General features: G+C 40.9%; 1 protein-coding gene and 1 long non-coding RNA gene across 7 annotated transcripts; both read left to right on the top strand.

Moving 5' to 3' along the window:
• The first annotated feature begins 10,375 nt into the window (after positions 1–10,375).
• On the top strand, positions 10,376–15,721 carry LOC111248103 (gamma-sarcoglycan-like). 6 transcript variants are annotated; one of them, XM_022799879.2, is made up of 7 exons: positions 10,377–10,556; positions 10,792–10,973; positions 12,361–12,645; positions 12,959–13,052; positions 13,396–13,539; positions 13,909–14,111; positions 14,586–15,721. In XM_022799879.2, the coding sequence occupies exons 2-7, from the start codon at positions 10,809–10,811 to the stop codon at positions 14,784–14,786; spliced, it is 1,092 nt and encodes a 363-aa protein (XP_022655614.1). In that variant the 5' UTR covers positions 10,377–10,556; positions 10,792–10,808; the 3' UTR covers positions 14,787–15,721. The 6 variants fall into 6 exon arrangements, with proteins under 6 accessions (XP_022655616.1, XP_086840385.1, XP_022655614.1 ...); XM_022799878.2 differs by having other exon boundaries at positions 10,377–10,597; XM_022799881.2 differs by lacking the exon at positions 10,792–10,973 and having other exon boundaries at positions 10,376–10,597.
• Positions 15,722–23,472: 7,751 nt separating this feature from the next.
• On the top strand, positions 23,473–26,456 carry LOC147756920 (uncharacterized). The gene is made up of 2 exons (XR_015324587.1): positions 23,473–23,670; positions 25,870–26,456. It is a non-coding gene; the product is annotated as an uncharacterized LOC147756920 (long non-coding RNA).
• The last annotated feature ends 1,194 nt before the right edge of the window (positions 26,457–27,650 follow it).

Raw genomic sequence — 27,650 nt, 5'->3', positions numbered from 1 at the left:
ATAGTGAAGAACGAGCAAAGGAAAACTACTACTGAGTTATGGGGGTTTGTAATTCTTCAACTGCATTTGTTATCTTCATAAATTGGCTCATCAATCACCACTGAGGTGAGGACGATGAATGTCGGCTGCAAGAAATTCTATCGACCAGAGCTATCGCTGAAGCAACAAGTACGTTGAGATTGGTTGAATAGCTAACTTTAAGCAAAAATGTGACCCCCGAGGGTCTTGGTACATAAATCAAATCTGATATTTTATTATATTACTACTATGTCACCGAAAGTATGTATGTATCTCTCTGTCGGCGTGTTTTGGCTCGCGTCAAAAAGCTCGACTTCTGGTAGAGCTGTGGAAAGTTGCAGGGTTATGGCGAGCGGCATGTTTTATCATTCAAATGACCATTCTTTCTCCATCCACCCCGTTGTCAATAGTTGTCGCACTAAAACCCTGTTGCGCTAGCAGAATGCCATAATGGCAGGCTATGAACAAATACTGAATATCAATTTGCTTACATCCAAGTATATACTAATAGCTTACGTAACAACGCATTTTGCTCGACACCCGGGCCAGGGAACCTGGCCCAAATGCATAACTTCAGCACCCGATAATTCCCTGCTAGATAAGGTAGAATCGCAACGATAGTCCTTTTTATATACGTATACACACACATGATACACTCATCGTATACGTGGACGCAGGATAGTAGAATGTTTAAATATTTTCTGGGCCACGTTTTAAATACACTAGCGTTGTCCGTCACCGCTGTATTTCGTCGAGATGGCGGTAGATGCCCAAGGCAAGGGAAAAGAAAACCCCTGGGTTACGGGTGCAGCTCATTAGTATACTGTTGCCATCTGTGGAAGGCTGTCTGTCTCATTTATGTCGTCTCGGCTCTACAGTTTACCGAAGACGAAGGCAATGGTGAAAGACACAAGAAAGTTCAACGATAGTAGGTCCACGTCGTTAAGTTTTTGCTGCTACGAGCAGGCCGCTTTTGTGTACGCAGGCATTCATAGCGGTGAACTTGATGGCGCCAAGCATCCTGACAATAGCATGTCGGCAAGGGTGCGTGCACTGAATGTAGGCAGAGTGGAGACGCTGTTCACAGCAGCTAGACATTAGCGTGAGGAGGCCACCGAGGAGACCTTTTTTAGGACAGAGCCACCATAAGCGACAGTATGTTATAACGCGACTTTACCTGTAAGACTGCTACGGCTGCAACATGCTTCCGACGGTCCCGTTGTAAAATCCAGCTGCTATTTATTAGGAATATGATCATGATGCATACTGTAGTCATATGGTAGAAGCTCAAATATCTTTAATGTATGAGCTTTTGTAATTTATAGGACACTAGAATTTTTCATGCGCGTTCCTATTTTCTAACCACGTCTGTACACAGATTGGTTCACTGAAAAAGACCAAAAGCAGTATGCGTTCTATTCAGCCAGGGACTCAACGGACCAAATCACCGCGTCGTCGATATAGAAGTATTAAATATATGCCACGAGTGTAAAAAATCGGTTTCCGGGTGTAGATAGATTGTCTATCTCAATGATCAATTGATAGTCTAATGTTAACAATGCCCCCCCTGTGTGCAACCTACATATCTTAAGGCACCAACACGACTCACCATTCTCAGAGGATAGCTTTTGCCTGTCTGTTCGATCCATCTGATTTAACCCAGCTGCCGATATTCTCACGACTTATTCATTTGAGCCTTTTCGACCATGTCCTCCAATGTGGCTTTCCAATATGGCTGAACTGAAGTAGGCGCAACAAAAAGGACAGAATGCGTTAATTCCAACTTCCTTCAAATTGCTGGATAGCCAGTGTTGAATCAGTTGTGCCTGAACGCGTTCCCTGGTCAATGTGCCAAGTGGGCCTATCACTGCGATTAGTTATTGCTACGCGCAGAAGTGGCATGTTGTTGTTAATCGGCCGTTAATGGCCTGGTTCTGTACTCAAGGTGTACTTGGGAAAGACCAGGTGGCTTTGCCGAACTGGAAAAAGGCCCAGGCTCGGACAACGATGTTCAAGAATACTTCGCTGTTTTCGTCCGTAATGATTCAAGATGTCAGCAGCCACCTGGCGTTTGGCTGCATCGGCTAACACAGTGTAATGAGTATTTGAGTAGCTTTTTCTTGTTGATGCGCAGCACATCGAAGTCTGTCTGGCCCATTAATGGAACTTAAGCTAGAGAATCGTCCGTGAAGGAATGCTGGTTAGTTGGCCATTCAGAGTTCAGCTGCTTAGCCTGCCTTAACTGTACGGGGTTTAATTAACTTATACAAGCGGGATTGTAGGTAGCAAGAAGTGCTACTGCGGCCTTTCAATTTCAAACCTCACAACCTTTGCATTAACAGATTTGACAAACGAATTGTTAATATTGGTCTCGTTAACTTACAGGACGTACATGCTAGAGAATATTAAAACTCTGTCAAATGTCATAAACAAATAATTTTATCAATTTATACAATGAGATACAAAATAATATTACTACAGCCAAATATTATTCTCATTATGATCGGTCCGGTTATTGTCCCGTGGTCTATTATCAGTAAATATGATATTTTGCAACGTAAAGCTCAAGTCACTTTCCCACACGATATTCAACAATAAGGGAAACATACACATGTATATTATGTTTCGTTCTAGTTAAGGCCTAAGCCTTTCTGAAGGATATTCGGAGAAACATACGAACAAGGTGACAGGGTTTGCCCCGCTTACCACAGCTGCAGATTGCCATTACTCTATACCGCACTCTTCAGCCCATTGTCGCGTCGATGAGGTGAGTGTTCCTTTTGGTGATGTCGATATTCTTTCTTATTAAAGCTTCGTTGACTCTGCGGCATAAGATTCGCAAGATGAAGGCAGCGTAGGAGAAGTGAGTAAGGCGATTACGTTAAGCAGCTTTGCCCAATTGTCACGTCTTCATAAATATTTTCCTCCGCGCCGCACCGTTCCTGCCCTCGCGTTTCGTTGGGACGGCAGTCATCAGCGTCGTCTTACGATTCAGCCAGCGCCTGTCACCCGCTTTCTTGCCTGATCTGAAGTTTCATGTTGATGATATTATGGTCTATGGAAGAAGTGAGTTTTTCCTCTTTGATATTGTATTCTCGAATTTGATATGTCGACGTATTTTTTTCTAGAATATGATTTAGTTTAGGGGTATGAGACAGGATGGAGAAAATTCGTGTATATTAATTGTGCTCGTTGATGCATGGCCTAGCGGAGTGTAACACATGGTGTTATTGAGTACTGTTGTTGCTCATGTACACCGTACATGATCCATTTTCATCTGATTTGTTTATAGTTAGTTATCGCTATAAGGGATATTTATCCAGGGACGCTGTTGTTATTCTAAACCACTCACTCGTTCTTTGCTGTTTTTTTCGGCTCTGGATCAACTGGATTGAAAGCCAAATTTTTCTACAAATTAGGTGGCTACGTTAGCATATGGTTCGATTAGACAAGCTTGCTTTCTGCATGGCGTTGTTATTGCACGACGAAGCACGATTCGTTAAAATGTATGTTTTGGGTTCGGGATTCGCAGTTATTAGCTGTTCGCTATGGCCATTTGACGGCTATACATATATATCACCAGCTTGACCTGCATTGCACGGCACAAACATAATTGACCCGTACAGATATAAATCTATCGAAAAACAAGGAAAGCGTTTGCGTTTATCTGCAGCTAACAAAGTTATGGTGGTGGATGATAGTAATTATTATGCAAATGATGTGGGCGCGCATGGACATGTTATTATATACACATATAAGCTAATTTCGAAACGAAGTTTCTTTTCCTGATCCATTCACTGGTGAGTCCTAGTGCCCCATTAAGAGCGTCGAAGATTGTGGTAAGAACTGGTCCACTCGAGCTGCAGCCCGTTTTGCAGGACAACAGATTGTGCGACTGGCACGAAGGGCTTAGTCTGGGAGGAGAGTACAACAATGCTCCTTCGTCCAACTTCGCTCGAACGGGAAGCCGTGCGTCTCATCTTGCCCAGCGCAGTTGTCTTCTTCTTCCACAAGATGCAACCGCTTTGGTCGAATTCGTTATGCGGACGGAAAGAACTGAGGTGATGAGCAGCAGCTTCGTTCGTTGTCGAGGTTAACTCCGAAAAAGTGAAGCCACGCGTAAACCGAGAAACAATGGCCAAGCAGAACTATGAAGCCCGATTGTAACTCACTTCATTACGGTAGCAAATATACTCCGTTAGTAACGTCATCCATTTCACTCACTCGAATTAACTTTGTAATTTAATAAACATGTTTATATTACAGTGAGCGAATAACTAATTGTTGGTCAATAAACGGTACAGGCGTATGTACGTACCTGAATAACAGGAGCAAGAGCTTCGGGAAAATATTTGACCCTGTAGCCGGTTTCTTGTCTCTGCGAAGATTCGTAGCGGTGAGGATAACAAGTATGAACAAAGATAAACGTCGGCAACTGTACCGTGCTTACACAATCCACTATTTACTACAAGTCAATATTATGTTTCTCATTAATTTTCTATGTTAGAAGTTCAAATGTGACAAAACAGCCTAGTACAACTAAGGCCGAAGTCGAAATTTACTTACGCTGCCAGCGCTGACAAGCGTCTCGTGCACCAGATGGCGTCGACAGGATCGTGACACGAGATCGCCCTTGCTTTCCGAAAACGACAGCGAAAGCCAAAATGGAGGTAACATCTGCAAAGGACGAGTTGGCTGCTCGTTCTTTTTAAACCTGAAAGAATATTATTAATTTTGTCCCTACGAAGCGATAATCCCTACACAGTTTGGCATGTTTCATTTGTCAATGCAGATATTCGAAAATAACGCAGGTGATTGCCGTCAAGGCAAGCCACCATATGGATTCTGTTATGGTCCATAACCGTACCACTTACGTAAATAAGCAAGCTTTTTTTACATCGAAGTATGATACAATAACTATATTTGCTACGTTCATCATGAAAGAAATGAATGCTTTCCTATTTATATAATATTTTCCTAGGTTATACTCCTTGTGACGCCCAAGTAGATTGTTTTTCTATTACTCATAAAGAAAAATAACGAGCGTCAATATGGCAAAATTTACCTGCTAGATTATATTGAAACGATCCCGCTTAAACCGAGCTACAGGGTCTGTCAGGTGATGAAAGCTGCCGGTGTCAACATCAGTAACTTGGATTCACACTACCCGCAGCGAGTAAACAGAATTGACTATGAAATAAAGCTCAAGATGAATTTATTTGCTAAATAAGGTGCAAATCGTCATTGTCTCCCATAGAATGTTCAGCTTACGTTGATTTCGAGCAGTGCCTATCGCACAACCTGTACTGATCGAGTGGTTTGTGCTAGCGTACCCATTTTAAGAAACGCACCGTACCGATAAGGGAAATAACCTATTTCCCGCCGATTTTCAAATGAGCTTTACAAGGAATTGTTTCATACAAACTCGGTAATGAGGTGTGCATGTACGTGTATCGTAAGTACTTTACAAAGGACATCATAACTTACTATCTCTGACACTATCTGATAACGACTATATATGTGTACGTATTATTTTTGTTACATGGTGGATTTCTGTGTGTTTTCTTTTAAACGAATTTGTGATACACAAACGCGTTTGTTTTTGCACGTTTTTTTTTTTTTTTTTAAATTCTACTAAAATCGCTCACTACGCTTGTTTTTAGCGGTTTGTGATACCTTTAAAGGGTATAGTTTTAATGTTCCTCAGATGATTTTTTGTCAATGATAGTGTAACTTGGTTTCAGAAGATGCAGTGCTTGTAGCATTTAGCAATTAGCGCAGATAACAACTAGACATCAATGTAATTGGATTTACTTAAGTTGGGTAATCTAAGATTTTACCTTTATTTACCTAAGATTTTACGAAATTAGCCTTGCGAAAGTTACCGCAATGATCCTTGGCTGTTCGTTCAAAGATGTACCTGTCCGTCTAGGAATAGAACCAAAGTACCTAGTAGAAAATAGATGAGCCATCTCGGGCGTCGTGACGAACTAAAAGAATATCTTCTATCTTAGAGTAGACTAGAAATTGTTCCTACAGCGCATGCAGGATATATGTTTATAGTCTATCGATACAAACTATAAGAGCATATTACATGCACAGTATGTTTTTTGGATCTTACGAAACGACACCCGATCTTTTCGTGATAGATGCGGTTTTCCATGGGAATTGGATCTATGCACGAGAGGAAGCACTCACTTCATTAGCACTACTGCGACAAAGGAACGGTAGACGTTAGAACGATGCGGCTGAGAGAGGCCTCTCAAGTTACGAAGGTCTCTTTATTTGCTCTTATAGCTTGCATGGATTTCGTGGGAAGACCCTATCCTGCACGTAAGTATTGAAAAAGTGTGGAATATGGGCTTCGGCTATAGGTCTTCGATCGCTCAGGCCCAACACCTGCAGTCACATGCCGCCATGTTTCATAGCTTCGCCGATATGTACTTCTGTATGATATAGAACTCTACTTGCTTACACTTACGACACCCTCGAGGCAATCAAACTTGATGTCAACCGTGTCCACTTCCCTATTTTCCTACAATCTCGATGCGAACAGAGAAACTTGTGTTTTCATCACTAGACAGCGGCTCTACTGGGAATTTTTTCATACGATAAATATACCAGTATTAATGGCAGAAAAACAGGTATGGCACTATATACGCCGAAAATAATTATTGTTCAAAAAAAACCTAGTTTCTTTTAAACAAACTGCCAATAGGACCCGTATATCAATATTACGTTGTTTGTCAATACACCATAGTTCTATAAAACTCTGAAAAGTGCTATACGCCTACATTAAAAATGGCGCATTAATCGCTCGTTTGATCTTATAACAGTAAAGCAAAGGCTCACAAGAAATTTACAGCATGATCATCCTTCGAGACCTTCCGGATAGGTAGTTGCGTTTTGAGCAAATAACAGCCATAGTTAGAACCCGATAATGTGATCAATCGGGGAACGTAAGGTAATTACACCCACCAACAGACAAAAAGTAGTCGACGTCGATACGGGTACACTGTCTTCTTGTCCGAAGATCCGTTATTATTCTTGGTTATATGTTGTTGCCACTGTAGGGGTCTGCCCGTTGACGATGTTATTGGAACTTGTTCAGCGCACTTCCGTGTCTATACACGATCGGGTCTACCAGGCGGAATAGGAAGACTTCGAGGTAAAAGGAGAGATAATAGAGTGGAAAGCAGATCGAAGGGAGGGCGGAGGAGTTGGTTCGAGTACGTTAGCTGCAATACGAACAGGATTGACATGATGATTACAGACTTGCTTCTTGAGCTTGACCAGTACGTAACACAGGGATGTTGTTTTATGTTTCTATGCTATGGTACGGGAATGGACCGTATCGCGAAACAGTGAGCAAACGAGGTTGGAGATTACATGGAGCACGTCTAGAGCTCTATAAATAAAGGGGCGTGAATTTAGGATAACATTGATTAGCTAGACATGAACGAGGCTATAAGTAAGTTAACGGTGGCTTAGCAGTGCTATCATAAGGTGCTGTTGTCACAACAACCACCATTATTATTATTATAAAGAAAACTTGAGTTTCATTAGATTTTATGTACGTTTATACCTTTAGAAAAACTACTTCGTTCAACCGATGCTTACGTTCACCTACTAAAATTATGGCAGATTTTTATTGATTTATTGGACATCCTTTTGCCAACTGAAAACTACACGCTTCTGTATCAGTTAGAATCGTGACTTGTGGCATATATTTATTATATATCTTATTATATATGTTTGTGAGTGGAAACATATTCATTATAATGTTCGATTTATTTTGCTCAAATATTGGATCTGTTTTATTTTTAAACTTTAAAGTATTCGCGGTTTCTGAAATATTAAAAGTTGGCCTTTGACGTGGCATCTTATTTTGATGTATGGCTGCTTTTCTTCGTCCTCTACTCGTCATGTTAAAGCGACTCAAAAAGTCCCTCATTATGCGCCAATTGTGTAAATTTAAGCTTTTATAGATGGAAATATGTCGAAGTTATAAAGTGTTCGCAAACCTATTTGATCCCATAGAAAATAAAGTGAAATCTGAAGTTCTGTTTCTTTTTACTACCTATTCCTTAAAATCCAGATTATAGCGGTTATTTTCAATAAATGAGACCAAAATACAGCGCAGAAAACGTAACTTTTATCTTTTGGTTAGAATCCTGTATGACTGGTAGAACTCCAACAGAGGTTTGACGACCTCTCAGGTACGCTTAACCTCATTGCTGTAATATTACCTAGTTATAAATCAGCCTCTTTCGCTTTAAATACTCTCTATTTGCCTATGCATGTCCTTATTTCAGGTTTCAGGCTTATTTCAGGTGAAAATGTTTTTTTATTTTTACGCGGCACGCGGTTTGAACGTAGTCATTGCTTTGAGAATGTTTCCTTTTGATAGAACCAGCTTTTGCGCTAGGTGGGTGACATTTTTTTGATGAATATTGTGCACAACAGGGTGGCCATGGACGAGTGAGGTTAATATGGTCAACGAGTAGGTTTCTCTCTGCAGGCGATGTCGAAGTTCTGCTATTAGGGTTCTGGTGAAAAATTTATTTCCTGCATTCAGTTTTGCCTTCGTTTGAGGTCCGACAACCATCAATAGATTCTCAGTAGTTGTCTGCAGACATTATCCGAACAGCGTAACTTCCTTTAAGTAAGTTGACCCTTTTCTCCGAAACTTTATTCTGTCAACATTATTACCTACAAAAAACAAGTGTGTATTAGGGAATTTGTTTAGCTATAGGCTTCTGTAAAACGAAACCTTTTGAATAGTTTTCTATTGGCGAGCAATGGCGGTGGCTTTGTTTTAACGCTGTGAGCCAGGTTGTTTTAAAACATGTAAAACGTGCAACTTCTAGCGACAGTAGCGAATGATAAACCTAGAATGCTTAGCATTCAAAGAGAAAGGTTTGAAAACGTAAAGCTCTGGTTAGTGTCACATTATCTATACTATGTGGACTAGATGGAATTCTTCTGGAATGGGGCTAGTATTCATAAGTTCATCCAGATATGTCAGCCAAATGTCCCCTTCGTTTCGCCGGTATCGCCGATAGGTATTCTACCAGATGGCGTGGTGGGCAAGCTGTCTCGTCTTGCCGAAACCAAAAGTTGTTTGCGTCCAGTGTCTTCGTGTCGGGTTAAATACGACGTTACGCTCAAGTCGTTAAATGGGCATCAATACAACTTTGTACTGAAGCGATGCTGTGCTTTAGTTTATCTTCGATCAGTCGCCTTAGTATACCCCTCGCCTTGCGCTTGCGGAATATCTCCGTAACGAGCGCTTCGTTTCGATACTAACAGTTCTTTGCCGTAGCAAAGCCCATTCGCTGTTGTGTTTATGGCTCAAAGTCTGCCAGCCCTCACTTGTTTACAAACACCGCGAGAGGGACAAAATCAACCCTAGACCATAATCCGACTATATATTATAATGGTTCGGAGAACTATTACTATATTTTCGTTGTAGTTTCTGTAAAACACGAACAATAGGTAAAACTATCATTATACGTAAACGCTGGCAAGTATGCCGTTGACACAGCAGGTATATGGAATATAAAAATAGATTACAGCCTCCAAAGCTCGTTCTGCCGTTAACAGTTCTATCATGCACGAAGCAAAACGTTGAAAGTAATCAACAATAGTATGCTTGATTTGACGCTACTCTGAACTAAAACCCCAGTGTCTAACCAAACTATTGAGGATCAATCACATTAGGTTCGATTAGAAACAAAATAAATTTAATTAACACAGATAGCAGTTTTGTTTAGTTTTATTTTTTTCCAACTTCAGAGCAACTTGTTTGTTTTTTCTGTTTCGACCGAAGAAGACGAGCCTCTAAAACTTACACAGTGAGACGTTTCTTTCGTCAAAGTTGAAATAGTTTATATAGATAGGTTCTGTCGTCAATTTCAGTTATGCAACACGCAAAAAGTTCGCTCGTACTAATTTACATCGTATGGGTTTATGAACTCTTCTGCTTAATACGTATGCGATATTCTACTTTTCGTTACTTCGTAACTTATGGCTATGGTAAAACTTTTGCGTGCAGATATTTGAATGATAGCTGCATGTCGTTAACGAAGTACTGTTGGATGTAAGTTTTTTAATGCGACCAAGTACGGAGAGTGGGCTTAATGTAAGACAGTATGTAATTTATAGAAGAAATTGCCAACCGTATCCTATGAGGTTTACGGAATGTTTCTGTTAATGCCCTCGCCCTCGAGATCAATCTTGCTCACTCTGAGGCTCTTTAAGGCCCCTTTAACGTCTAGAGGGCGGAGCTTAGCCCACAGGCCCTCTCTCACAGCCCGCCCCACCCTTTGCGGTTGACACGTGGGTCGCAAAAGATTCCAAGCCGATGGACTTCCGCAAGTGAACATCGTCTCGTTACCGTGATGCTCCACAACGCTACTGAGGACTTAGTGACGTGTTGAGATGACTGAGTGTAAGAACCTTTGATTATGCCAAACGATCGTGGCTATAAAATTTGGCCGAACCCAAATAAAAGTGGAGACGAGTATACGACTAAGGTGAAACCCATGTCATGAGGATAAGGACGCTAGCTTATTCGGTACTGAGTGCTAAATTTAAAAGCAGAAAGTAACTCGGAAAGTATCAACGTACACCCTGTAACCGATCATTTGAAAAATTGTTATTGAATAACGCATTAGAAATATATACTGTGCTAGTAGCTGGCGAATGTACGTTTGACAGATATAGTGCTAAAAAAAAATTAAGAACAAGATCGTTTTTGTGCGTTTGAAGCTGTCGAGTATTTAGCAATGACACCAGGAGACCACGAATTTGCCCTCCAGGCATTCAGTGGGGCTAACGAGCTGGTCAGCGGTTTTCACCGTATGCCAAGAGAGGGCGCTCTTAAGCGGAACGTTGTGCTAGTGCAGCGAGAAAATGGGCGGATGAGCCATGCGGTTGAACTACAACGGACGGTCAGTGTTTAAATGCTGAAATGCGCATAAATTCGAGATTGATTTACGTTATTTGACTCACAGCGTTTTTGATAACGGGTACGGCATCTAGTTGGCCTATATGTGATCCCAATATGCCTATTAAAAGGGCTAACTTGAATCACTACCTTCTTTAGTTCACCTGTTTTGCATACAGATTGTGTACATAGTGTGTGTGTTTCTCTCTAAATCCAAGGATTTCGAAAACCGAGCATTTATATTGACGCATTTATCGTGATCTGTAAGGCAGTGAATGCCATTGCATTATGATATTTTTTGTGTGGACCCGCCGAAACGGATCCCGAGTCCTATAAAGCGTATTTCCAAAACTAAACATCCTCGAGGGTGTAGCGCTCGTACCCAGGTAACTAAGTTACTTGTAAACGACTCAGCAAGTCGTAGTTAGCTTTAGAGAGATCTTTAAACTAGCCTGTAGGTATGCAAATGTTTACTAATACGAGCACTTAATAATAGTTGTTAGCACTATTTAAGCATATTCCCACTATTCGTTTGAGTACACTTCGCTACTTCTTACACACATGGTCGCTGAAAATCAGACGGGCTCCTGAACAATATGTAATCGGAAGTCGTCCATGGAAATGCCCCTGGGAATCCTGTTCAACCTTGTTTCGATCGTCTAAATCCTTTAGAAAATCCTGCAGAGGCAGAGATGGAGCGGAGTCGAACCGATTCCCATTTTTTTAAAATCTGTTTCCGAAAAAATAATTTGAAAAATAATTTTCAAGCAAGGTTGCGACTGTCTAGCATATGTAATTTTTTTTTGCTTTATTGACCAGCATGGTACGTGCGCGTTTGCCAAGCTTTTTGCAAATCTATTTACAATCCCAGAGCGATACCCTAACTGAACGCCATATACTCGATCGTTATAACTATCTGTCTAAAAATACGGGCATATGTGTTTTCGTTTTCCTCGAAATTCATATCCGAGATCTACGGCGGAATTTTAGGCTGGTATAGAAGTTCGCTGTGACAAACCGTTGTTGTGTTTACACCAACGCTGTATAGTATGTCATATTAATTGCACCCCCGTGTCGATGTGATCAATTTCAAAGTAGAACAGATATCTACCTGATCCCTATTAAGTTGGCAATTTCGATAAAAAAACAGAACAGGTTTTTTTGACCTTGTAGCGCGTGACCTGGCGCTTGTAGCTACAAAATGCAGTTGTGCCCAACGAGCGAAAAGAATATGAGTATGAGGCCTCCTACCCGAGAAGGCCAGGGTGGCCACCTTATTATTTGGAAAACTCAAATTAATTTGTTCTGTTGTAACGTATGCGTAAAGCGCAATCGAATAGGAGACGAGATAGTTTAGATAATTTCATTTACAATGTATCCTTTGGTAACAGTGCCAGTACTCGTTTGGAATACCTTTAACGCCTGCACCTTCGGTATTCGACGGCCTTGTCATCGACATTCGTGGCTGGCGTAAGCGCTACCTTCTGATGCTGTTGATCGCGTTGTCGTGGCTCGTAGCACTCAATCTTCTGCTTACGCTGTGGATATCGAGGGCGATAAATTTTTCGCTCGCCACTGGAGCGCCCTCTGTCGCCATCAAAGCTAACTCACTGAGAGCCAACGACATCGTCAACTTTCTTGATGATATCGCTGTCAAAAATATTCACTCCCGAATCGTAAGTAGACAAACATGATACGCAAAACACTCATTAATAGACAAATCTATTTTACAAATGATGGATGGCCGTCTTTCATGAAGCTGTAGCAATACTATGTATCGGTAGTAGAAAGGGTAAGAGTAGATTCAATCATCGTCAAAGCGTAGTTTACGCTTAAGTTAGATGCCCATATAGACTTGGAACTAAACGCAATAGTTGCTGGCCAGGCAACTCAGGCTCTACCGAACAGTATCCCGGTGGCATCTAGGCAACCGGTGCGAAGACGAGCGTCCACAATTAGTCTCTTGTTATGCATTCAACTTTTTTTCAGGATGAACCAATCTTTATTCTATCGCAGATCAACATAACGCTGTCCTCGGCAGCAAGAACTCGCAATGTAAGTTCTACAAGTTACATGTCAATTGGTAAGTTCTCATATCTTTATACTTCTGCGTCTAAAGTATGTTAGCGTTCGAGTCGTTCGTATGTCGAAGACAGAGGAAGGAAAGCATGATTAAGCTTTTAGGTTTAGTAAGTGCAATTTTCTTTGTTGTTTAAGCTTTAACAATGACGCACACAGTACTTACTGTTTATCCAAGTGATTGGCCATAGACGTCAAGATTGCCGCTACTTTCCGTAATGTTAGTTAGGAAAATTTTTCTAGAGGCAAGCGCAAAAATTATTAAAAAACGTTTTCCAGTAGCATATTTTTGTGCCAAGGCACCACCTGAGGTTTTTGTAGAGTGCTCACACTTTGTCCTGCTGTAGCCCCGGATCGGATAAATGTCCTCGCCGAAAGCTTCTCTATACATAGCGCAGATGGAAAGCTTATTTTCCAAGCAAGAGACCAGCAACCATCAGCATCATCGTCACAGGCTATCACCACCGTAACACATACCCTTAGGATCATTGGTAAGTTCGACACTCAAAACAAACGCCTTACCCATGACATACCGAAAATGCAATTGGACGATCTTCCTAAAAATCCTATAGTGAAATTTTAGCCAAACCTACATTTTACAGCTCCTCTCCTGTTCGGGATATCACTAAGTAAATGCCAAGTTAAATAAAAAAAAAAATTATTATATTACAATGGCCTGGGTAAACAACTATAGCAAACGACAACAAGAAATACGCATTTTACAGGCTTCGAGCGTACTACTACGAATCTATTTATGCATATTCAGTAACAATTCTTTGCAACTAGATATAGCGGGTGGGCCAGCTTTTTTTTTTTTTTTTGAATTAGTTTTCCCGTGCACGCTTGCCATTTTCTCCTAGGTCGTGGTGGAGTGCGTTTCGAGGATGGCGTATCATTACAAACGCCTGTGGTGGCATGGGGCGACTCTGGAGGCCTCCGGATAGAGAGTGCCACTCGCGAGCTTCGCGTTGAGGGCCCTCGCAGAGTCTCGATCGAATCTTCTGAAGCACGCGTAATCCTTGAAGCCAACCAGAACCTGACTTTTACCTCCAGCCAAGGCAAGGTACTGCCTACTAAAATAACATGGTACAGATCTGAAAGGAGCCTGCCTCGTAATCTTCCAAAGACTCATAAAACGACAAATCCTCTATATTTCGTATATTGAATTCTACGAAATTGTTAAAGCATACGTTTAAGCATTTCCGTAAAGCACATTTAGGATTAGGAGTTGAAATAAGTTAAAGACCGCGTACCATCTGAATAGTTACCAAAATAAGTTAGAACAATTGCTGCGATATGGGAACCGATATTCGAATGAGTCTAATGACTCCGTCAGGGTAGTATGTCAATTAAGCAAAAAAAAATCTGCATATATGTTTGGAACGTGCGTGAGATTTTTCAGTACAATATAGCATTAGAGCTAAAAGCGGAGAGAAAAGAACGCTATGATTTAATTAGATTTTATATTTATAACGATCATCAACTAGTCATCTATCTCATCGACTTTGATCTGTTCATTCCCTGGATTTGTCCATAGGTTGTGCTTTGCGCAGGATCCATCTATCTGGAGAAGCTGCGCAGCCCGTTGGCATCTAAAGCAGGAAAAGCCTACGGGGGCGTCTACCAATTGTGCGTCTGTACAAGCGGCCGCCTTTTCCTAGCATCTCCTGCAGCTTCCTGTCGGACACATAACCCTGATCTATGCACAAAAGCCCTAATGAGAAGCAGTACCAGCTAAAGCTGACTGCAACTTCGGCTTTGGCCATTTGAGAAGTGCATCTCTGTCACTGCCGATTACCTAGCTGCCTCACGCTAGTGCACATAACGCATTGCATATCTGGCCTATTTACCTAAAAACAGTCCGAAGGTAGATGTTTAGATAATATTGACTATATGTCCTCGCGCACACAGCTGCGTCCTAGTGTCGGTCCTACAGCTAGACAGGCAAACTATTAGGGGTGACGATATGAACAGGTGTATTGGTAATAACAAGGGCGAATTCGTGGTTCTAATTTCGAGCAGAACTTGGGAGCTGAAAGGCTCGTACGTTTTACTTACTAAAGCATATTCGCTCTCCACAGTTCGTTTTGCACAGAAGCTATTATTAAAATGAAAGGGGCAAATAGCAAGTTGGGCTTTCAGGCCAAGATTGGCATATGTTTAGAAAACATGTCATTCGAAGCGCATTCTGAACAATATTTTCCTGTTTGCTCGGCCTTATTCCCTTGGATCTAATTCTGTCATTGTCAGACACCCGGAACGATAGCCTAGTATGAAGATCCCCTTTGCGATATATACGAACCGCTAAAATTGACCGTTGCATTTGCTACAGAGATACGGCCATTCGATTAATTTTATAGTGTAAAAGTTCCACTTCTATCAGTAAACGGAGATGGCTATCTCGATATCTATCCAGAGAAGAATGCTCAAGCGTAGGGTTCGCCTATGATTGCGGCGAGAGCGTACAAATAGATCGGAAGTAGTTGAAATGTATAGATAATAATGTTATGAGAATGTAAGTTTTAAGGTTTTCCAATGTAAGGAGGGCCTATGGCAGAGCTAGCTAATAGCTCATAGCATAGTAAATACTCAGAGACCCTTGATAGGTTATCAGCACGATGTATGTATACAATTTACATGGTAATAAATTACACTTGTTAATAAAAACAACTACTGGCGAATACTTATTATTAATGTGTATTAATTAATTAAAAGGTAGAATGTATACCTTTAAAGATCAATTTTTATTGAATTGCATTTTGTTGTCAGTTATTTCATTTGCCTTAAAAAACCCATATATATAGATATATATATATATATATATAAATTTAAAGCAAAAAACCCGCTTAGCTGTATGTTGTCGATGTGCCGCCGCTTCGTCCTAGTTGGCCAGTTGGATTAGAGTGATGGTTTTACGCTTAGCGCCCTGTTTGCCGATTGCCGACGATAGGTCCTGACAATGCCCAGATCTTTTTATAGACGTTGAAATGACATTCATCTAGATTCTATTTTTCAGCAGTCTTGTTCGCTGAAAATTTTTCCTGGTAGAAGAACAACAGAACAGTCGGTAACATGCAGCAACGTCCCGGCCTGCGTTCATTCTACACAAAGCAGGAAAACTACCTCTCAAAGAGCGCTCCACGTATTCACATTTGCGCTTTAGATCACAAACCTAGCCGAGGACACGCAGAGCTCCCAAGAGGTAGCTACAATGATCCGACAACCAGTGCCGCTTATGTATGCGTTCCAGCATTTACTGCAGTTATCTTTCACAGCGACCCTTGTCGTTTCTTTACTAGATAGCTCTTCTTGGTGTATTCGCACCGTCAACAAACATTGTCCCCAGCGGGGTTCCCCCTTTTCGTTGCTAATGGAAACGGCGACAGTAGCTTATCGGGGGTGCAGGCAGCTCGCGCTCGTTGATGACACCACTCATGTAGCCTCGCGAGACCGAACAATGAAGTGAGATTGTGGATGGACAAATAAAGCCAAGCTAGTGGTGTACTTCTGGGGTGCGGGGTTTGATTGAGCACAGTTTGCAGCGACTCGTTCAAAGATCAGAATAAGAATGTACTGCATAGTCTTAGATGTGAAATAATCTCTTTATGATTAGCAAGGGTCACTTAAAAAAAAAAAAAAAACTACAAATTACTACTTTTTGAAACAATGTGTATGTACGTGAACATTCGTGATAGCCTCCGATAAGACAACACAGTAAATGGATTTTAAGATAATCGTTCGTGTTCCCGTATGGTGCAGTGGTAGCGCGTCTGCTCCATGCAACTCTAGGACAAATGATGCGGTCATGCTTCGATATTTGGCCTCGACATGTTTTAGAAAAAGCCAACCGTTTGAAGCAACGCTCAATGCTGCTACATGACGGGAAACTCATAGACATTTAAGACTATCGTCCACAGTAGCTCACCCAAAAGAGGATCAATGTGTGCTTACTTTGGGCAAGCCGAAATAAGGAAACGCATTGAGCAATATAAACTGGTTCTCTTCTACGAAATCGGTTAACGATTGAGAGCTGTATGAACAATGCATATCATTATACACTGGGAGGCACAAATCTGGCCTGTAAAGAGAGCACTCTTTTCCCGGTTCAGCCCTCCACTGCCTTTTGTTTTTGTGCTAATAATAGCCAAAGAGGATGGACAGCCAGCACTCTCTTTTCATCCCTTATCCGCTGAAGAGGCGACGGTCTCTCTAGACTAGTTGCATTTACCCATTGTGTTTGTGGGTTTGAGCCAACCGTATTAATTTGTCTCGAAAGACCCAGACCAGCACGCTTCCTTATCATAAAGAACAGTCTTTGCGGTCTTTTGTGGAGATGGCTTTGCTGTCAAAAACGACCCAGAACATGGTGGGCTCTTGTCCACACCAGCGATCTTTTTAATAGTAGCACGTATTTATTCAACGATGTTATAGACCATAATGAAGTATGAAGTGCAGCGGTTTCCTTCAACGATGATAACGTTTTTAGCTTACACGTTCCATTTTACTGCGATACGATTGTCGTCATCCTTCGTTGTGGTTTTCGGCCATGACGTCCATAACTAGAACAAGCCTAAAAAAAACGAACATTTGAAGCATGTCCTATGCTGCCTTATAGAACAGGGTGAAGTCAAGCAGCTACAGTAAATATGAAGCTAGAAACACTTAGAAATTATACACGTTTGACTGAAACGGCGTTTCAAGTAGAGCCCAAAACGTTCCTGACATGATGCTTAGCTTTTTGTTCACGACCCAAAATCCAACGTACATAAGGGTCGCTTAGCTTCTTGAAAATCACATAGAACGAATCAGTATTAGTTAGATCACTGTCATAAAGTGACCGAAACACTTTAAGCAGTACTTGCACCAGCATGAGACAGTGCCGTTGGGTGGGCTGCCATCTATGATTATATCTCACGACGGAAGTGCTTCGAGTTGCAAGCCATGACGAGTTTCTAACAATCACTTAGAATCATATGCGTTAAATGAACTGTACGGAACTAACTTTTGATAGACAACAAAATAATTATAATGTTTTTTTCTGGGTGCCATTAGCTGGGGGAGCTAATAACGTTTGTCGTGAAATGCAAGTTCAAAAATAGGGTCGCCGTTCCACGAGATGACCTGGCTCGCTTCTGTCACCCCACCTGATCCAGTACGTTTACTACCGTTGCGCCTGCGATGGCTTATACGATAGACGTATGGTACAAAAATAATTATCGTACCTGTTTGTATTATGAAACCTTTCGTTATACAAATTTCTGTAAATTTAGCCTTCACTTGTAGATTGTTCGAGGGACTCTGTTACATTTTATTCGATCAGGTACCTACTATTTTACGCTTTTAATTGTATATCTAAACAGTGACGAAGGTTTGTTCAGCGTCAATATTGACTAGTATCGGATGTGACCTATTTCAAAGATGCCATTCATAGAAAACGTAGTGTACGTAAACATTCTACGTAGAACCCACTATCAAACATGGCCGTCATGTATAATCAATCAATAGATAGAAGAAATAGTGTAACTTTACTTTATTATTAACACTTCAATTTCGAGTAAAGCAGCCGTTTACATTAGTAAGTTCTTTGGATGAATACATTAGTACTTCACGTAAATCATTATAGTAAAGATAAAAATAAAACACTCTATATGTATAACTTTGACCAAATGTAAGTTGCTAATTAATCTATTCGTATAGCTTATTTTGGCAAATCGAAACTAAGCATATTTAGGCTACTTTTTGATCTGTCTGGACTTTGTTCTGCGTTGGACTCGATAAGCCATGCGGCTGACGTTCAAGCAAGCTTTGTCACGCTATACGCTTTCAGTAAAGGCTTCCGCAACTCAGTCTACCGTGAAATAAGTTTAGAGCTAGTGACAGCGAGAGGCCAATCTAGATGGGTTTGCCGCGTCTATGTTTGAATTCTGCTAGCCATGAAGGGCAGCGTAGGACAAAGGCCGCTCATCAGAATCTCTAGACCTTACGGGCGCGTTACAGTTTTAGCTAGTATAGAATATTTTCACATGTATTGCGGTCGAAATCATTAAGTTGATTGACTCTGTATTGCATTCACATATTGTTTCTTAACTATCTAATCCCTTAACTTAAACAAGTTATTCAACTGGGACTTATTAACACAACTGATCGACCGATCGTTCCCAGAAGCTATACGATTGCCGAATTTGGCCTATACAGCATTACCTAGCCAATCACTCCCTTGTCCATAATTTGTTTTCACAACAACAGCTTATAGATCGCGTCCTATGTCGTTAGTTGCTAATGAACGTTTCGTTGTAAATTAGATCTGTCATAGCCACTCACTAGCACACGTAGCACACCGCAGATGAGGAACGGGTTCTTCGTCAATTTCCGCTACGCATCTTATCTTATTAAAAAATCGGCTCCAAGCTCCAAAGAGCGATTAAGGATGCTTCGTTTTGAGCCATCGTTCCCCTACCCGCAAGCACTTCGTAAGAGAATGCACTGAAAATGTAAAACGTCGCTGGTTCGAATCCGCCAACGCAGCATGTCTCAATAGGGCAAGCTACATATAAAGTGTCGTTTAGAATGGGCCATGTTCTTCGGTATATTAAACTAAACCCAGTGGTGCCGAAACTGACGAATCGTGTGTCCCAATGAGTTTCGGCAAATTGTTAATTATAATTGTGTTATGGCAATAGCCAATAACTATGGTTATTCTAAGGCTAGAAACATACATTCAATATCGATACCAATTGAACTGCGTGATAGACGAGTCTTGGGCTTGACTCCTAATGCCCAATACAACATTGGCGTCAGACGCACGACCCGAATTTGCTTCAGATCGGTTAGTATTGATAGTGAATATGAGCATCTAATTACTTTTACGTATACATCATAAGTAAGTCATATTATGAGGAAGAAGGTATTCACAGTAGTAACCGGTAGATTGGCTATGTAGAAACGATACAGAGGATTCTTTTATAACATATTTTATTATAATGCTTAGCGCTCTCGTCAATTGACCTGCCACTAAAACGGCGATACTGAGTATAGAAGTCAGCGAAATTTTATCTACAACATAATAGAATAAAATGACTAATTATTAAAGGACCTGCCCCAACTATGAAGCTAACCGAGGGCTAGTCCTGGTGAACTTGCTCGGGGTCTCATTGTCATAAAATAGACCCCTGATAGATTTGGGTTTTAGATGGCCACCGCAACGTAGATCGTTGCTTTTACAGCTGAAATGCAAACAGTCACTCTATTCATAATGAATACAAGTGTCGAGTCGTTCTCTTATTATACATAACTTTGCGCCAATTTGAAAATAGTCAAACGAAGAAAAATGCCGCTTACATGGAGTTAAGGTTCTGCCTTTATAACAGCATCAGAGGCAACAGCTCGTAATTACGTTACGCTGTATGGGTGGGCTTCTTTCAACTTGCAGAAATGACGTTGCCCTGCTTGCCCATATCGTTACCACCATGATGGTTCAAATAGCAGCATCAGAACATTCGAAGAGCCAGGCTTCCATGACGCTAAAAAGAGCTCATGCAGGCCAAAATTCATCATCGCTTTGTTGATCAGATGTAAAGTCACGAAGCTTTTCTTTTGTTGTTTATATGATGCTCTAACGAGGTGGCTATCTCTTTCAACAGTGAGGTACCGTTCCTTTCTCATGTCAGCATTTCACTAATGGTTGCTTTGTGTAACCGTCGTCATTTGTGTTTGGAAATATTGTAGGTGAGCGCGAAAGTTCGATTGTGCAGTGGTATTAATATAAATTCGATTGTGAAACTTTGTCTGGATGAGCGTTCCGTATCTCGGGTAGATGAGATGGCTGACCGCCTGTACTCGTTCGAGGTTTATTCCTCGCCTGTATTCTAAAAGGGTGATGGAATGAGTCTTGCTGGAAGCTGCCTATTAAAAAGAGATTGAAATGGGCGCATGGGGTGCAGGAAGACTCTATATTGAAAGCCTAGTGTCTGGCATGTTCTAAGAATAGCTGTCTTGCAGTAATGTAGTAGGACGGCAGTAGAAGCAAAGGTGAAACGTATCGGAGTCTGCTCCGATATGAGCGCTTCTAACGAAAATAAAAGCTCTATCGTCGGTTTTCACAAAGTTTACCTTTACAGGCAAATTCTACATTGTGTAGTTACGTGCTTGAAGGATGTGGCAACCCCACGGTGGAACTGACTGAAGTTTAGCACATGTTTTGGTAGGGCCGTTTCGTCACTGATCCTCTTTTCTGTAGTATAGTATTTTGAAACAAAGAAGAACAGCGTCAACTTACCAAAAAGTTCGCTATCTAAAACTCATGTGCTTCTAGACTAGTGCTTGGATGCATTTTCTGTCCGAAGTCTTTCCCTCGTTATGTATAAAACGTCCTTAGATCCAGACTTTAATCAGATTTAACAGTAGATAGATAATACGGCAGCAAATTTGAAGCTAGTAAACTTAATATTGACTAATATAAAGTGGATTTTTACATATACGCATGTCGTTCAGATGCAACAATTGCTTTCTCAATATTATTTATATCTATGTGGTGTACCAATCGAATTTCGTAGATCCTCCTTATGCGTTCATAGGATATTGTTCGATCAGAAAGATGATGTTGATTTGATCGAGGTAAATCCTGGAACACGAATTTAAGGCCACACTGAGCGAAACGATGACGAGAATCAGGACCGTTGAACACACGACAATCGAAGCCGAAGGGAGGTGTCAGCGGCTTGTCGGGCAGTGCCTGTCGTACGTGGGTGAAAAAATTCCCTTTAGAATATGACATTTGTTAGATTCTATAAGACCTTCAAGCTGTAAAAGACTTATATCCGAGCACAGAAATACAAAGCTATTCGTTTAACATTAAGCCGTGTGACACACTAATTGCTCGCAGACTGCCTTATTTCTACTTCATAGTGTATAGAATCAGCGGACAGCCGTAAGAACGCTGGAACTTCTAATACGCTTTTCCATTTAGATGTGTCCTGTTACAATCTATCACAAAAATCCTTGGAGGTAACGGTACGGTAGTGTGGCTGCTAACATCGTATTGAAATGGGTTCGATTCCCAGTATTACCAACAGTGAATAGAGGACGCAAATGCATATATATATATATCTCTGGCGTAGCCCTTTTAATTGAACGTGATACCGAAAGGACTATGTTCATCTATATTATCGGAGAATAACACTGGGTAATCGAATGCTAAAATGGCCACTCGTACCTCACAAGTACTCGATTCATCGCTTACTCTTTCAAACAACTGTACAGCACTTCCATGGATAAATAAAATGGCTTCTTCCGCCAAAATAATAGGATTACACAAGCTTTTTGCAGGCAGCGTTGAGGCCCTAAAGTCAACAAGTACCTAATAATAAATGCACCGTTTTCTTTTGTTCGGCCTTGAGCTGTGATTGTCACCGATTTGTCGCTAGCGCAAACGAGTCCGATCGCTTCGTTTGCGTACCCGTACGTAAATTAGTCGCGGGATACATGCGATGCGCGTAACTGCATGATGCTGGCAGAGAAATTATAGTTCGCGTTAGAGAGTCCTGTGGTGACACAGGTCCCATTTGGAGATTAGAAAAATGGGTATACGACTGGGTGGTCGAACATCAGCGAAGGTATCATAAAATTATTATGATAACCGGGGCAGGTAGCGCTGTTGTTAACGACTGAGATATTGCAATTTAATGGCATTCTTGTAATGCAGGCACGTGATTAGAGGTGATTCCTTTTTTTTTTCCTCAATTTACTCCAAAAGCTGCGATACTGTTCGGTACAAATAGATGCTATTATTAATTCTGATTTTTTCACAGAGCTTTGGTTTGCCCACGAATCGATGCCATTCGGAGACTATTGACAATGTTGGTGGTCGCCGTCTGTCTGCGGTCGATTTAGCACTTCTTAGGCTGAAGTCTCTTGAACGATGCTTTATGAGATAGATATGTATGATTTATTTCGAGACTGCAGAAATATAGCGAGTGCGGAGGCCTCAAAATGTTTTTGTTTATTTCGACCTCTTACTGTTGTGTATATACTCGTAGTAACCGCTTTTCGTTGCCCTGTACTGCACGTCTGTTACTATAGCTTGTCTTGTCAATAGCCTTTTGACTCGAGTTTAAATTTAAAAGTGAGCATATATCGAAAGAAATGATAGTTTCAGCATAAAATTTAGAAAAAAAGCCGAAAAACTTATAAAGACTTGATGATAATCGATACTGGAAATTTCCTATACAGACTTGCCCCGGCTTATTGCGAACCGTTTTAAACAGATATAGCAGGATAATAACAGATAAAACCTTTTGACGACGTAGTTAACTTTCAAATGTCCCGCCATAGGAGGCAAGATGAAAGCTTGCAGACGATGGATTTCAATGTAAATCAATGGCAGTCAGTCGTCGCGCAACTCGCTTTCCGTTACAGCATTGGTAGATACTTTTCCTAGACCCATAAGAATCAGCCATTTCAGCTTGCTGTGTGCTAAAAGTGCTGACAAGGGAAATCACAGTTGCCACCATTACCCAATGAATGAATGTAGATATATACGCTCGTTATCAGGTTATGTTTATTTGTCTCGTGATATCTCGACGGTTCAAAAGACAATGCGACAAAATCAAATGCACACACAACCGGTGTGTATAACCATTATTTTCAGACGAGTTCTTCCCAGAAAACAGGGCTGAAAGATGTACCATTTGAGTGTCTACTTAGATATAGTCTTATGCGGTTTTTATTTGTTATAAGCTCACGTAAACACAGAACACCTTACTTTAAATTATGACGAGTGATAATAATCGTGGGCCAGAGACTCCTCGAGAAAAGTCGGAAAAAAAGTTTAAAAATCATGTAAGTGTATTGGCTGCCAGCTGCGAAGGAGCGTATCATTGTTCTTCATAGTCTTCCAGGCTACGATACGATTCTTTAATTGGAGAGGTCCTTGTTTGAGTCCACTTCATAGTGAGAAATTATCTAGCAAAGGACACGCTAGTCGTCCCTTCAATTTAGATTCAAATCTAGAACACTGAATTATATCGGCCCATTGCTTATGATGTCTGTTTTGAGTTTCGTGATACGAAAAGAACGTACATTAGCAACGGAGCTATGTTACCCCAGGGCTTTAATGATGGCAATGAATAGATGCCCCGTATTCGTAACATATCTGTTGTGCTCTAAATAGCTAAATCACAAGATTTGTACTTAGCAAGTTATCCTAAATAACTTCTTTTCGAATATCTTCAGTAGGTCAACTACGCGATAAATATATACTTTAATGTCTACATACGATACGTAAAGCGTACGTCCTCATTCGCATTAACATTTTAGGCGGCGCATTTGGCTAAATCAGTAGCATTTATTTTGTATCGTCACTGATCTCAAATACTATAGGTGTCCTCCGTAGGTCATTTATCGCTGTCCTGTTTCACTGTTCGCTAATAATACCAAACAACAGAGTTGCGTCACAACGTTAAGAGTTGAAAATATCGGAGAAGTTATATAACGTTAATAAAACTTGAAATGTGAACTTCAGATTCTACTGTGTCAATTGGCAAACACCAACACCTATTTGCTTGTTCACATGAAGGTATGATGAATTTCATAGAAAACGCTTGAGTAAAGGTCGGTCGATTTCGAGTTTTTTGCCGTAGAAGCCCTGTTAAAAACTTCGTAACCAAAAGGACTGTCGGCACGTTAATCGGTTAGCAGTGGGGTCCGGTAAACTGGACATCGGACTTCGCGCGATTACAACGAGCCAAACACACTTTTTGCTTAAGTTTAACAACTGCTCTACGATGTCTGTCGACAAATACTCAAATTATTACTTCCCACATTTCAAACTGCTATTTCACAGTTTTCGTCATTGAGTACAGATTTGTAAGTTCTTTCCTTATGCCGATCCCTGTTACGAATAGTGAACCAATTTAATAAAACAGTACGTGTCACGAGCCCCTTAAGGCCTTCTGCGACCATCTCCGTAAGGCCTAAGGATGGCATTGTCATTCCCTTAAATATTCGACTGCTTCGGAAGGGTGCATGTTTGGCCTTTTTGACTAAACGATTAACCACCATTCTTGTCGAGGAAGCAGTTACTTTACTGGGCGAGCCTGTGAATACAAATGGCCGATACACAAAGGGAAATTTCGACTGTGTTAGCTTGAGGCGGGTGAAGAATTTGCTAAATTGAAACGTTCTCAATGATACGGAGAGACTGGGCGGTGTATATAGATGCCATTTACACGAGTCCACGATCCCATTTAGGGTGTTTAAAAATTTGTGATTTTTCATATGCAGGTTCCAAAGGCTGACGTGAAACGCTCCTCCGGGCATGGTTTTCGAGCTCAACGGACAGCCCTTCTGTCTAGTTGCTGCTGCAATGCACGATTCAATATGTTCACGAATAGCATGGAGTGCTAATAGGCACGACTGCATAGCGAATGCTAGATCATAATGTCCGGGCGGAAGTAACGTCCAGGTACACTGAATTGGGACGGCTTTTCGGCGTTTTAACTTCCTGCTAGTGTCTGTTGGCTTCTCGAACACGTGCAGCTTCAGGCCACGGGTCAACATTGTTAGGGAGATTTGAAATTGGTCATTGGCTATCTGTATCTTGTTCAGAGCACCCTTATACAACGCAACGCATTCGGGTGTCCTAGGTGGCCAACTTTTGAGTGTTTGCTTCTCTATCGAAAGCACTTCTTCGAGCCGTGCGCAGCATGTGGCTACCTCTAGGGTAGCTTTCATAAGAATCTTCTGACTAATAATCATGCAGTATATTTTCGGAAATGGTATTAAAGGCAAATTTATTTTATCTCGAAACCGTGTTGTATTTTTAGGTGACGCAGAGACGCTAGAAGAGGGAATTACGCCAGCGGAACCTTAAATCCGTAACGGATCTTGCGCGATGTTTGTCGACTGCCGCGATAAACAGATTCTCACTAATATGTTACTTATGATGATTAGCTGGTAACTGCTTTGTGATCTGCCCCACTATGAAACTTCCAAAAGCTTACTCAAGCCTTCCATATGCTCCACATTCGTGGGTTATTTCCGTCAAACTTGTATCAGGTTATCCACTCGAACCTCGTTATTCTTAAATACTGATTTTACAAGTCATAGAATGTAATGATTCTTTTAAGTGAATATACGCGGCTGAATTGAAAAATTTGCTCCCGCTCGTAGTTTCTCCGAATAAATTGAGAGGGGCAGATGAGAATTATCGCTTGTGGATGCATGCGTTATTCAACTAGTATATTCAATATTTGCTATAGAACGCTATCTACTGCGTTCTCAAAATGCGTGAACGAGTGGTGCTGGAATGGATATATTTACTGCAAGAAATGGGTCACAAGTATATATTATTATTCTATATTATACATATATATATATATATTGTATTGCATATATATATTGTTGTTACGAATACTCTGGTGTGTTTCTTATAGATAAGCCTTGTTCTTCAGTCACTATTACACATGGTAGCTATAAAACTGAACGTTATCTGTGTTCTTAATCACTGTACTTAATCCGTCATATATATATATATATATATATATATATATATATATATTTTTTTTTTTTTTTTTTTGCTGTGCGACATCAGCTGGAAATTCTAATGTGTTTTTATGACATAGCTACACGTCACTACGCCTAGGAAGATGGTGAGTTCAGATCACGAAGAGTCTGTACGTGAGGCTGAAAAGTATGATTAGCTACAATATTATGAATAGTTGTGATTTCGCCTATCTGTTACGTGATTATGTAGCTACTTCTCAGAAAAATCAGTAGACAATTTAATCGAGAAAAACACAGAAGTATACCTTTTTCGAAGTTTTCCATTGACTCATGTTCCTTCGGGACCATCCCTACATTGAGGAGAGGCCCCCCATAGTTCCACTCAAAGTATGAAAACCAAACTCAATGTACTAGACGTGATAAGGTAGCTGTTGCTTGAACCGTTGCAATGATAAATAATTTCGTTTACGACACGCTTTTTGTAAGACAAGGGCATGCCTAACTCAAGACCATTTCATGGTGCATCTAAAGCTATTGAATCTGAATGATTGAGTTCTGGAACGTATATCGGTCTGCTGGTCTATGTAGTAAGCGTATTTCCAATAAGTCGAAGCGTGTAGCCCCGCAGTGCTTGCGACACGTGTCTTGTACGCGATCGATTTGGTAAATTACGTTAAAGTCCTCCAGGCGTACGCTAATTGTAACAGCAGAGTGCTGGCTTTTACCATAACAGACGGGAATGCTGCGTCATAATATAAGGTACTAACAATGGAGGTTGCAGCCAACAGAAATAGACAAGGTGTCTAAGAGGAAAAAAACAAAGGTTCAAAATCGTTCCAACCTCGCTTGCTTGTCGCGAACCAAACAGGACATAACGACTTTTTCGTCGTTTTAGTACAAGGTACATGTAATCACCGCTCGAATGGCCATATTTTTCCGCCTTTTGTTCCATTGGACGACATGTTTAGTTGCTGGTGAAGTTCTGAAGAATCTATCTAGACAAAACTCATGCAAGCAGTATAACACACCCTTACGCAAACTGTTTTTAGTGCATATCGCAACATGTCCGAGAACCTATCTATTAGTTATATGTTCTCCCTAA

This window comes from Varroa destructor, unplaced genomic scaffold, assembly GCF_002443255.2.
Source record: "Varroa destructor unplaced genomic scaffold, Vdes_3.0 BEIS01000003.1, whole genome shotgun sequence".
Taxonomy (NCBI): Eukaryota; Metazoa; Arthropoda; class Arachnida; order Mesostigmata; family Varroidae; genus Varroa; species Varroa destructor.
The sequence above is the reverse complement of the archived record's forward strand: the minus strand, read 5'-3'. Positions and strand labels throughout refer to the sequence as shown.